This window comes from Lynx canadensis, chromosome B2 (genome assembly GCF_007474595.2).
Source record: "Lynx canadensis isolate LIC74 chromosome B2, mLynCan4.pri.v2, whole genome shotgun sequence".
NCBI classification, from domain to species: Eukaryota; Metazoa; Chordata; class Mammalia; order Carnivora; family Felidae; genus Lynx; species Lynx canadensis.
In genome coordinates, this window is record NC_044307.1 from 101,679,124 (window position 1) to 101,691,619 (window position 12,496).

The 12,496-nt window shown below is 38.7% G+C and overlaps 1 protein-coding gene across 2 annotated transcripts in view; it reads right to left on the bottom strand.

The window, feature by feature from the left end:
- LAMA4 (laminin subunit alpha 4) overlaps window positions 1-12,496 on the bottom strand; it is a 142,895-nt gene that overhangs the window by 13,015 nt on the left and 117,384 nt on the right. For both annotated transcript variants that reach the window (XM_030316187.1, XM_030316188.1), the window contains exons 25-30: window positions 12,048-12,190; window positions 10,379-10,517; window positions 9,582-9,719; window positions 7,818-7,951; window positions 6,517-6,681; window positions 4,970-5,123 (exon numbers count right to left, since the gene is read on the bottom strand). In XM_030316187.1, the coding sequence (XP_030172047.1) occupies window positions 4,970-5,123; window positions 6,517-6,681; window positions 7,818-7,951; window positions 9,582-9,719; window positions 10,379-10,517; window positions 12,048-12,190 (873 nt within the window). The remainder of the gene's footprint in view (window positions 1-4,969; window positions 5,124-6,516; window positions 6,682-7,817; window positions 7,952-9,581; window positions 9,720-10,378; window positions 10,518-12,047; window positions 12,191-12,496) is intronic.

Consider the following 12,496-nt stretch of genomic DNA (forward strand, 5'->3'; position numbering starts at 1 on the left):
CCCTCTCTTTCCTTAAGCAAATGATAGCAGTAGCTGTGGCATTAAAAACAACAAACAACAACAACGCAGCATATTAACAAATCCAAAATTCTAGTCTGTGATGGTAAAGTAGAGCTAACCTGAAGCTACAGAGGTAACTGGCTGCAGCATTTAAATTAAATGCACATCTTAACGAATGGTGGAAAAGGGAAATATTGACAATAAAAGAATGCTGAGAGAATCGATCAACAAAGGCCTCAAATCATAGACAACGATATTTCTTTAACACACAGATTATTATTTATGCATGCTGTGCAAAAAGTTAACATACTCAGTAACACCGTCAACATATCTAAGAGCATTTTTGGTGATGAGATAGGTAGTAAACGTTTATGCGACAAGGTATAGAGCAATACTTAAAAATTACTTTGTGCTCTTAAATTGCGCTGTTGATTTTAAAATTTAGAGCTTTGAGACTACAGACTAATATGGAACGGTTGTCTCGTCTTAGTTTCTGAAGCAAAATTAAAGTAAATGAAAATAAATCTGATCAGACATTTATTCATTTACTCCAGCAATGTTTATTGAAGACCTAATAGGTAGAAATGACCTGGAAGGAAATGAGTAATTCTGCATGCCCTCCACGGGCAGTGTGTGGTGTGGAAGAGAAAGGTGAGTGGGAAATGGCTCCTTTTTTTTTTAAGGAACTGAAAATTGATTTGAAAAAGCAGACACTTAGATAGCAAAGTGGAAGACAGGCTGTTGCCAGATGGAAAGGACTTTAGATGACTGGCTGGAGGATGGGGTTTTGTTTTTCAGGAGCGTGGGGGTGAGTGGTCGGTGGGGGTTTGGGGACCCTCCACTCTGGTTCCTCCTTCTTTCCATTCCTATGGAGAGGATCTCGCTGTCTCAGTCTGTGCATCCACTTAGCTATGGGAAGAGAACAACTGTGAATCAACTACAGGGGTCAGCAAAGCAATGGACTATCGGACTATGACGGTCTCAAGTTACCAGCCCTGCCTTTTTCTGCTTCAGTGTGGGAACACATAGACTAGGCTCTGTCTCTTGTCAGCTGCAAAAATTAATAAACTCTGGTATATTTATATATGGCAACAAAATACTCTAAATCCTCTGTGGATATATGCTCTGAATAATAATAATAATAATAAGTAATAAAGAAGACAAGTATAACTTAATTACTTCATTACCATATAATACAGAGTCTCAGTTTACTATCCTAAAATAGCTGTATGTGTGGGGAACCTGAACCCGCTAGACTTTGACTATACTACTGTAATTTTTTTCTCTGAGGGTCTATTTCAATTCACTAAGTTTCTTTTGTTTCAGATAACAGCCAAAGTATTCGAGCTACTTAAGAAAAAGGACGGTAATGTGTTATAGGGATATAGAAGTATCTTTTTTAAAAATTTTTTTTTTTCAACGTTTATTTATTTTTGGGACAGAGAGAGACAGAGCATGAACGGGGGAGGAGCAGAGAGAGAGGGAGACACAGAATCGGAAACAGGCTCCAGGCTCCGAGCCATCAGCCCAGAGCCTGACGCGGGGCTCGAACTCGCGGACCGCGACATCGTGACCTGGCTGAAGTCGGACGCTTAACCGACTGCGCCACCCAGGCGCCCCTATAGAAGTATCTTAATACAATCCCAGAGAAGATAGTACAGTATAGCAGGGTCCTACCACAGGCAAGAATCAGGAATTGGAAAAGTAGGAGGAATCAAAATACTTCTTTTCCAAATGTTTCTGGTATCTCAGCTTTGTTTTTCTCAGACTGTCTGCTTTCGTTTTTCTTTCTCTGCAGGACAGTTTTCTGCCTTTCCTCTTTGTATAAAGCAGCTTTCTTTCTTGTGCATGATTAATATAGAGTTCTTCCATGTTTTCTATTCAATGACCAGCCTAGACAGGTGTCTCCGGGTTCTAAGTTTCTAAGGAAAGGAATCTGACAGCCCAGCTTAGTTCACATAATCTACCCTGGTCCAAACACCTACATCCAGGTAGATGAGGTCACATACCTCATATACTGGGTTGCCCTGTGTGTAGGGATCAATTCTCTGGAATGTTGGCCAATACTCCAGAATTGATGTCTGATATATAAAATCTTCATTATCGCACTAAACACCACCTGAGAAACTATGTTCCCAATTAAATTTAAAAACATAGAGATTATGAAAAATTTTCAGGGTAGAACATAGGCAGTAAGACAGGTATTCTTACGGACTCATGGGGGAGTATAAATCGCTGTTCCTGTTTTGGAAAGTAGTTTGACTTGACCCGATAAGTCTACCTCTAAGAATATTTCATAGAAGTTTATTCAGCAATAAAATCAAAGATTAATGTACCATGGTATTCACCCATAGATGAAGAAAACTAGAAAGCACTGAAGTCTATTAATGGTTAAATAAATTGTAACATATTCATAAAGTGGACTATTAGGAAGTTATTGTGAAAATAAGTTGTTATAAGCCCAAATTGCTATGAATTGGCCTTGATAAAAATTTAAACCGAAGGCCACAAACTTTTCTTGGTAGGTATTTAAGAAGCTATTGCTACAAGGGTAAATGTGAGAGAAGATTAGCAAACATTTGGCATTCTAATATAAGTGGAATCTAAAGTGCTTCTGTATCTGTTATTCTGAAGCTGAATTTCTAAGACTTTTTACAAGAAAGGCTAAGAGGTTTCCTATCCTATTGAAAAGTTTGTGTCAATAGTTCCAAGGGCTGTTTATTATACCCTTGAGACTATGAGCATTTGTTAGGAAACTACATTTGATGGACAGCTTCAAATAGAAAACTGTATTCATTTAAAGGGGTTGGGTGTATGCCATAGAAGGTTGGTTCTCCTCATCAGCCTGTATTAACCTATTGCATAGGATCCACTGACCCGTGCTCAAGTCCCAGCTGAGCAATTTCAGGATAAACATTTTAGCATCACTGTGACAAGGTGACAGAAATATTTCACTGGAGCCTCATAGTCTCCTCTGAAGACTCCTTTATATTATCTTCTAGTAAAAGCCTTCATAAAAGTCAATGAAATTATTTCTCTGCCTTAATCACTTAAAAAAGTCTTCTGTGTGAAATTCAGGAAAGGATCCTGAAAAATTACTAACTTTGGATTATACATAAATGAAATTATTCTATTTACATTGATAAATCATGTGTGAACCAAGGAGAAGTTGCATGGGGGTTCTAAAAAGTGGTCCATGCAAGCTGAAATCTATAGGGAAGTGCCCAAGGTATAACGGCCAGTGCAAAACCATCAGAAGCGAGAAGCTGGAGGGTTGGGTGATGCTTTCCTCTTGCTGATGGCTCAGAAGCCAGTCTTGGAGAGAAATCAGTTCTTCCTCTAAAAGATGCTCAGCCTCACTAGCATTCAAGGAAATGCAGATTAAAACCACAATGAGATGCCGTATCTGTCCGTTAGATTGGCAAAATTATAAAAAATTGATCACATCCAGTGTTAGCTATTGTGAAAGACAATAGGTTCTTTCAAGTGCTGTTTGTGGGAGTAAAATAATCTCATTATTGAGAATGCACATTCCCTTAAGCCAAGCAATCCCACTTTTAGGAACTGGTCCTCCGGACACATTCACAAGGCTCTGTAGAGATATAACAGCTAATATTCACTGAATGTTTGCTCTATGCCAGGCATTGTGCCAGGGCTTTTCATGGACCAACTCATTTAATCTTTATAACGACCCTATGATGCAGATCGCTAAATATTTCTTGAACACCTATTATGTGAATTGTTCTAGGCTCTTAGGACACATCAGTGAGCAACAACAAAAAAGGAAGCTTGCAGTCTTGCAGAGGAAGCAGAGAGTAAATAGTAAACATGATACAGTCACTAAATAAATTAAAATGACAAAAGTGCTATGGAAAAAAGGACAACTAAGAGAGGCAAAGGAGGTAGGTAGTATCAGTGGAAGGCAAAAGGCAGCTGGTATGAAATAGGGGGTTAAGGCAGGCCTCCCTGAACACATGAAAAGTGGGCAATCCTGGAGGGAGTTGTTCGTGCAGCTATTTCGGGGAAGAGTGTCCAGGCGGAAAGAAAGATTTTCCTGCAGCAGTGCGCATGGCTCGTTCTAGTGCGGGCAGGAGAGTGAGTGAGGGAAAGAGGCCTGGATGGTATAGAGCCTCTTCAGACATCATAGGGCCTGGAGCTTTTGCTCTGAGTGCAGTTGGGGGTGGGGGGGACTTTGAGCAGGAGAGTGACACGATATGACATATTTACAAGCATGTGGCTGTTGTGCAGAGGATAGAGCATCAGAGAAGTGGATGGAAGCAGAGAGGCCTGTTGGGAGCCTATGGCAAGGCTCAAATGGGAGATGATGGTGGCTTGGACCGGGTTGGGGTGGGGGAGGAGTGGCACCCGAGTGCATTGTTAAAACTGGGCCAGGAAGATGGGTGGGGAGGATTAGCTTGAAAGAATGGGAAGGACTTAAGAGTTTCATCTGCAATGAAGGCACCTAATATACGTGCTGGAAGTAAATGAACAAGAAAGAACAGTAGTCAGGGGATGCAGTTTAAGAACTCAAAAGATTTCGATGATGCAGCAGCACCAGGCGATGGCACAGATCAACCGTGCCTGTGGGTGGTTGAAGTGAAGGTCAAGGAAGGAGGAAAACAGGATAAGATCAGAAACTTTAATGAGATCCAAGACTGTGGCAGAAGCCCAAGATTGCTACACCAAAGCAAATGGTAAGGAGAATTACGGTATTAAGTAACGAGCAATTTTAACCCCGGCAATGAGAAGCAGTTGGAAGTACACAGTAAAAGCCGATTCAAAATGTTTCTTTGGGAGCAAAGATTGATACACCAAAGCTGGTAAACAATAATACGGGGTGCTAGAAGAATCCTACCTTTCGTAGGCGCACAGTTGCAAACTGGAGGAAATTTTATAAAGCATCAGTGTCTAGCATTGTGTGCATGGAATACGAGGGCAGCTGAGGATTTGGCACGGCATTGTCTTTTACCTTTTTATTCTGACTCGGTTTGGGCTTTGAGGAATTTTTGCCTTTTTTGTAAAGGAGGAACAATGGCGAAGACTCAATAGGACACGCATACAGAGAAGTGTGGACCTTTTCAGAGTACCGCTGAAAATCTTCTACCTCCACATCTCTATCCAACCTACACAACAGATGGAAAAAAAAACCTTAAAATACTGTTCAGAATTACGCGATGGAAATTATGGAAGTGAAAGTCCTTTGGCAATTAAAATGGGTGCGTGTGTGTGTGTGTGTGTGTGTGTGTGTGATGGGTCCTTCTTTATCAACCACAATCTTCATCAGAAACCTTTACCCAACCATGTAACAAGGAATGGATGATTGTGCCTGCCACTAGCACATTCTGACAGATGAACACCTTTTCTCTCATCACACTGGGTGATTGGTACTGCCTCTGTGTTCCTAGATCTGTATTAAGTTTCTCCCTTGCCTGTTCTTGTACTCAGGGAGCCCTTATTGTCTTTGTTAAGGACCCAGATTAATGTCTTTGTTTAAAGTTAAGGAGACTTTCTGAAACTTCTAACAAGGATTTGGGTATGTTGCTCTGTACTACACCGTTAATAATAAGTATGGACATAATTGCATCATATATATATATATATATATATATATATATATATATATATATATATTATGCTCATCCCAGCAGGTGCCCTCCTCTATGCCCATCACCTACTTTCCCCTCTCCCCCACCCCCCATCAACCCTCAGTTTGTTCTCAGTATTTAAGAGTCTCTTATGGTTTGCCTCCTTCCCTCTCTGTAACCTTTTTTTTGCTCCCTTCCCCTCCCCCACGGTCTTCTGTTAAGTTTCTCAGGATCCACATATGAGTGAAAACATATGGCATCTGTCTTTCTCTGCCTGACTTATTTCACTCAGCATAAGACTCTCCAGTTCCATCCAGGATGCTACAACGGCCAGATTTCATTCTTTCTCATTAATTGCATCTAATATTTACAGCTTGCTGTATGCCAGGTGCTTTCTGCACACTTTCTCATTTAATTGTCATAACAAGGAGGCAGGCGTTATTATTATCTGCATTTAGGTGGAGAAGAAACAAAGGTTGACTCCGCCAAGGTCATACAGAAATTTAAAGGCAAGAAACCTACACACAAACAAGTATGTCAGTTGCCCGAGCACATGACAGCTTGTAATGACTACCCTCTACTGCTTCTCCTAAATTTCATAGCTCTCAGTCTTTTTTTTTTTTTTTTTAACATTTATTTATGTTTTGAGAGGCAGAGAGAGACAGAGCATGAGCAGGGGAGGAACTGAGAGAGTGGGAGACACAGAATCTGAAGCAGGCTCCAGGCTCTGAGCTGTCAGCACAGAGCCCAACGTGGGGCTTGAACCCATGAACCGTGAGATCATGACCTGAGCCGAAGTCGGTGGCTTAACTGACTGAGCCACCCAGGCGCCCTCATAGCTCTCAGTTTTAACAGTGTAAATACTTTCATTATTGACCTGACCTCTTTTTAATCAATCATGCAGAGTTAATGAATAATAAAAATGTTATACCTGGTAAAGTAGGCATTACTTATACATCCAGTGAAATTAGCAAACTGGGGACTGATGGGTGAGCCACCGAAGTAAAACTTCTTTTCACTTGCTTGCGTCTGTTCCACCTTCTCTTTGGGAGCGTTCTTGCTCCCAAGTCTGCTTTGATCTACTATTAGTTCATATCTGCAAAGGAAAAAGCTTCTTTAGACACTACCTGGCTACCATTTTACCTTGATTTCCATTCCAGGTTACAGGTTTTCTTGTGAAATTGAAATAGAACATTCTGGCCAGTGAAAAGATAGCAATTTGCCAGACTCGTCATGAGGCCCAGGATAAAATAGATGAATATTTTGATATGCAGAAAAGTCTCTCTAGACCTCTAAAAACAAGAAGTTCAGATGACTAGTCATGAGCATTTTGTGGGGAGGGGTGGGAGGTGGAAAAGACAGAAAATAACTCATGGTGATTATTTAATCACATCTGGGGAGACCGTTTTCATTGAAAAGCACATTGAATGGTTTTGATTGTGATTGGAAATGGACTCTAGAAAGGCTTATTAACGATTTTTTTTGTAATGGAAATGGATACAGAATCGCAGTTGCTATGACAAGAAATTTATTTCTTATTCTAGAAAGCTTTCTTCTTATAAAAAAGAAATTCAGTATTACACATTTAAAAACTAAAGTTAGAGCTTTCAAAATATGGCCATAAATGTAAAGTTCTTTCTTTCTCTTTCCCTTTCTTGCTTTCTTGCTTCTATTATTTTTTAATGTTTATTTATTTATTATTGAGATAGAGAGAGGCATGGACAGAGAGAGGCAGAGATAATCGCAAGCAGGCTCTGCACTGTCAGCGTGGAGCCCAATGTGGAGCTTGAACTCATGAACCATGAGATTGTGACCTGAGCTGAAATCAAGAGTCTGATGCTTCCCCGACTGAGCCACCCAGGCTCCCCTCAATTGTTTAATTAAAATCCAAATGAAATCAATGTTTTCTGATCTCCTTCTATGTGCAAAACACTGAAATCCATTCAGGAAGTACTATGTGTAGGTACTTCCCCAAAGAAGGTCTGTAGCCTGTGGTTTCAGTGGAAAAAAACTCTTATATTCTTGTGAAGTAATTATATAGTGGTTTATTTGGCATCTCTTGAAAATTAACAGCAACTTCCTTTTAAAAGAACATTATGTTGTTCCTTCTACCATTTTTCTTCTAGAAAAGCAATAAAATAGGCTATTATTCATAGTGGTCATTCAAGAGAATCATGCAAACAAAATAAATAAAACCGTCTGGTGGGAAGAGTATAAAGTGAGGGGCTGTACCTTGTGGGTGAGACAGAGGTAATGACGAAGTGGGACAGCCCGTCATGGTACTGCTTATCTGCCGACTGCACCTTGATCCCCTTTACATCCATGACCACAGTGCCGTTGTCCAACGAAATGGAGAACACATCTGACTGAAATTCAAGCACAGGTTTTTAAGTAGGGAGGCCAGAGATCCAGATGATGGACACGTTTTCAACTTCTACTTCGTGGTATTGCTTAAAGGAACACACAACGAGTGGGAAATTTGTCAAATAATTTCTATGAAAACAACAGAACACTCTGTTGCTTATATTGGTGTCGTCTATAAAATCAGGCACATTTCAATGGAGAAAGGAGCCTCCTGTATCCTGAATGGAAGATTTCTGGTGTTTTGTCATGCTGAGAGTTGTCCCAGTGTTCGTTAACTCCCTAACTCAGACATTGCTATTCTGTCTTCAGTCTCCCTCTGGGAAAAGCAATACTTGAGTCTCCCTGGGGATGTAGCTAGACGACCAGGCAAGGGGTAATTTGCCAGTTTGGCTTTTTAAATGTTTTACTTTTCCTCTATAGAGGCAGAAGAGAAATAAAAAAGAGCAGAAGTTACCATTTCTTTTTCTGAATGGGCTTATTGATTGTTTAAAATATTGGTAAACTGATAATCTTGCTTCTCTTCCCTTATGTGGGCATTGGCCTCTACAGTTGAAGGGACAGCCTTCAACATAACTACTTTTTGTGGACAGAAAGTGTTATTTAACTAGCCATGGTAATGTGAAGCAGGTTGTGTGGGGGAGGTCCTACAAAGTGCTTTGGGATTTAAATTCAATTCAATATAAAAAAATAAGTATGAAAAGTAAAAGCTGCTTTTATAAATTATATTGTGACCTGCTCCATCAGTGTATATGTTGGTGATGACCTTTTCAGAGATAAATCACTTGGGTCGTGAGGCCACTAAACCTCTGCTTATCTTATTTTTGAAATAATAACTTGAGAATGTGAGCTCAAGTGTTCTATAGCCAGTCTAAGAATTTAATTTTATAAATTAAATCACATGCATAATTGTATATATACACAAAGGGTTTTTTTTTTTTTAACATTTTTTTTGTGCTATGGACTCTTTTGACAGCTTGGTGATACACACAGGCCCCTTCAAAAATAACATTTTAAAATGCATCAAACAAAACATCTAGGAATACAAAGGAAACCAATTACATTGAGATACAGTTTCAAAATATTAAAACAATAAATCTGTGATATAGTAATACATGCACTTCTTTATTAAAGCATTAAATTATAAAATCTATCAGCAGATCTAATAACTACCATAATTTAAAAGTAGCAATGGCCAAAAATGACATTTTGAGATATCTGTGAGAACTATAATGTGAAATGAAAAATACCTGTTGTTTCTATTAATGATAAAGTAACAGGTTCTGCAAATACTACTGTGGTTTGTTGCCAACATTTGTAATTGAAGAAAATGCTAAATTTTAGTTTGAGAAAATACAATTTTAAAAAAATCTTAAGTTTTTCTGACCTAGGTCGATAGACGCACTGAACTTTCTCCATAAGCTCCTGAGGGGTGGCTCTATAAATCCTAGGTTCAGAACTTCTGGTATGCACTATATATAATTATAAAGTGTCTGAAATGCAGCACTCTATGCGTGTTCATGTCAGTCAAAATTAATTTGAATTGCAATTCACTTTTAACGTGCATAAATAGTACTGTTAACAGACAAAACAAGTATCAGAAGGAAGTTCCTGTAGGGAAAAACAAATACGTACCCCTGAGGCATAATAAAATAGTAACCCATTTGGCTGTAACGTTCGGAAATTGAAACCTCCTTCAAAGCCATCGAAGAAAGATATTTTCTGAATGGAAGCAATGAAACTCTGTCCACTGAAATATGCCCTGCGAGATATCTGTGTGGCCAAAAAAAAGTGAATATAGGGTTTGAGATAATTATCAAGTGCTTAAAATGTCAATTTCCCACACACCAAACACCATACACTAATCCATGTCCATTAGTGTATGTGTTGGTGATGACCTTTTCAGAGATAAATAAGTTGGGTCTTGGGGTCACTAAACCTCTGCCTATTTTATTTTTGAAATACCTTTAGAAGGTGAGCTCAAGTGTTCTGTAGTCAATCCAAGAACAGAGAAGTATTAATATTTTATGTTTTAACTTCTGGATTATACTGGAATTTAGACATGTTAACCATCCTTCTGTGTGATGGGGTTTCAGCTTCTGCACATCCTCCACCCTGAGTGAGAAAAGATGCCTACACAGCCTCTCTGGGCTTTGGAAACCCATTGAAAACCGAAGCAAATGGACAAGTCATAGAGGAATTCCCACAAGCCTTTCTAGCTTAATGATTCTTCTCTTTGCTGGTGGCAGAAAGGAGCCCAAGATGTACCTACAATCACAGAGAAGCTGAAAAGAGCTTTTTCAGCTTTTGAGAATGATAAGTTTTGTGTCTGTTTATTTTTTATTATTAAAAAAGATGTGTGTGTGTGTGTGTGTGTGTGTGTGTGTGTGTGTGTGTGTCTATTTAATAAAAAACTTTTGTTTGGTACTTACGAGAGAGTCTTCTGGGCATCCATAACCAACTCCCAGGGTTTCCGTCTGCTCTAATAAATTGAAATCTTTCTTTTGGAACTGGAAACCCTTCATGCATCCTCTGAAGTTGATATCTAGGGGAAGGTGTGCTTTCAGGGTCCTGAAAAAGAAAATTAGTCTTCACTGATATGATGATGATGATGATGATGATGATGATGGTGATGTTACCCTGCACATGTGGGATATGAAATTTGATTTTATTTATACTCACTTTAATAGCTTTCTAATTGTTCATATTCTCATGGCTTCTTCCATAAGCATGTAGTAATATCTAATCTTTATTTATAGAATGGCTTTATTCTTCATCAAGCCAATTTGTTTACCTTTTTATAATTTTCAAGATCCTTTAACTTACATTAGCTCATTCCATATTTATAAAAATTCATTGAGATAGAAGGAAATGCTATTATTTCCCTTTTGTAGATGATTAATAGGTTGAACCGTAAAAAATGGACATATTTTAGGTAAAAAATAGTCAACTCTTGGCAACTTCACATGGTTTAACCTATTAAATGAAACTAAGAAACATCAAGTTTTGTTTTTGTTTTTGTTTTTTAATGTCACAAGAGGTAAGTTAGGATTTGAACCCAGGTATTCAGTCTTCCATTAATCCACTTGGGTCATGAACTCATCTTCTTGGCTATTTTGCAATGCAATCAGCTAAGGCTAGAGAAATGTCTTAGTGAATGTTAGGCTTTGGATTAATAGGCTAGTAAGAAATCCTTTATCATTGAGATGAGGGATGGCATTTTGATCAACACTGTAATCCTAATACCTAACATATTATTAAATATTGAATGACTATGAAGCTAGTTTTAACCAAATTATAATGGCTTCAATGTATTTTAGATGAACACTGGCCAAACTAAGGAGTAATAGCCCTAACACATTTTGCTCCATCAAGATCACAAATAGAGGACCATACTAACTAACAGTGGATATATAATGGCAACCACAATGGTTAAAAGTCCCATGTGGCATGGCTGAAGGGGCTAAGAGGGTATCTAATTTGTAAAGGAAGCTTGAGGTTGGGGCCTTATCCCACACTAATTAGAATTTCTGGAGAGTGGTCACAAGCTAGAGTGTTCATAAAAGTTCTCCAGGTTATTCTAATGAGAACCAGCATTGAGAATGATTGGACTGGAATATTCTAAAGTTGCCTCTCAGTCTCAAGGGCGTCTGATGCTATGACTCGGTTGTAATAAGAGATAGTTAAATTTTTAAATACATGAGAATAAAATTGTAATGATACATGATTCATAACCTCTTGGATAAGCTTAAAAATTTCCATATCCTCAGATGCTATTTGAAAGTTCAAAGAGGTTTAAGACTAAAACAAAAGTAAAGGAACAGATGCTCTGCCTTTCTTCCTGCAGATGAGACATATTGCTTTAGACTATGTTGTAAGAGTAATACAATAATTAAAGAAACCTGTAGATCACATCTAGAAGATGTTAATTTAAGAAGGTCATGAGGGTGCATGAATGTGTGTGCATGTGCCTGTGCATGTGTGTAGAAGTAGCAAGTGGGAGGGCTTTAAAAGTTTTACTAGACCTCTTCTGGATGTTGAATACTCAGCCCAGTACATTGTTAGAAACAATAACTACTTAACAAAAAAACCCCACCTTACCTGGATTGTAAAATTTCTGGGGGAGCCCCTCCAATGTATATGTCTGTAAAAGGTATTTTCATCTTTTCATTGTCCATGCTCTTGACATGTCGTCTGTCAACCACCAAAATCATTTTCTTATCATTGTGGTAAATGATTGAGATCTAGGAGGAATAATATATAGTAGGTCCTGATCGTTATTTAATAATGAACTTTTTGGGGGTGCCTGGGTGGCTCAGTAGGTCAAGTGTCTGACTCTTGGTTTCGGTCAGGTCGTGATCTCATGGTTCGTGGGATTGTGCTGGGGCTCCACACTGATGGCATGGGGCCTGCTTAGGATTCTCTCTCTCTCCTCTCTCCATCCCTCCCCCTGCTCATGTGTGTGCTCTCTCTAAGTAAACAAATAAATAAACATTAAAAAATAATCAGCTTTTTGAAGACTACTATGTTTTAATTATTCTGATTATAAC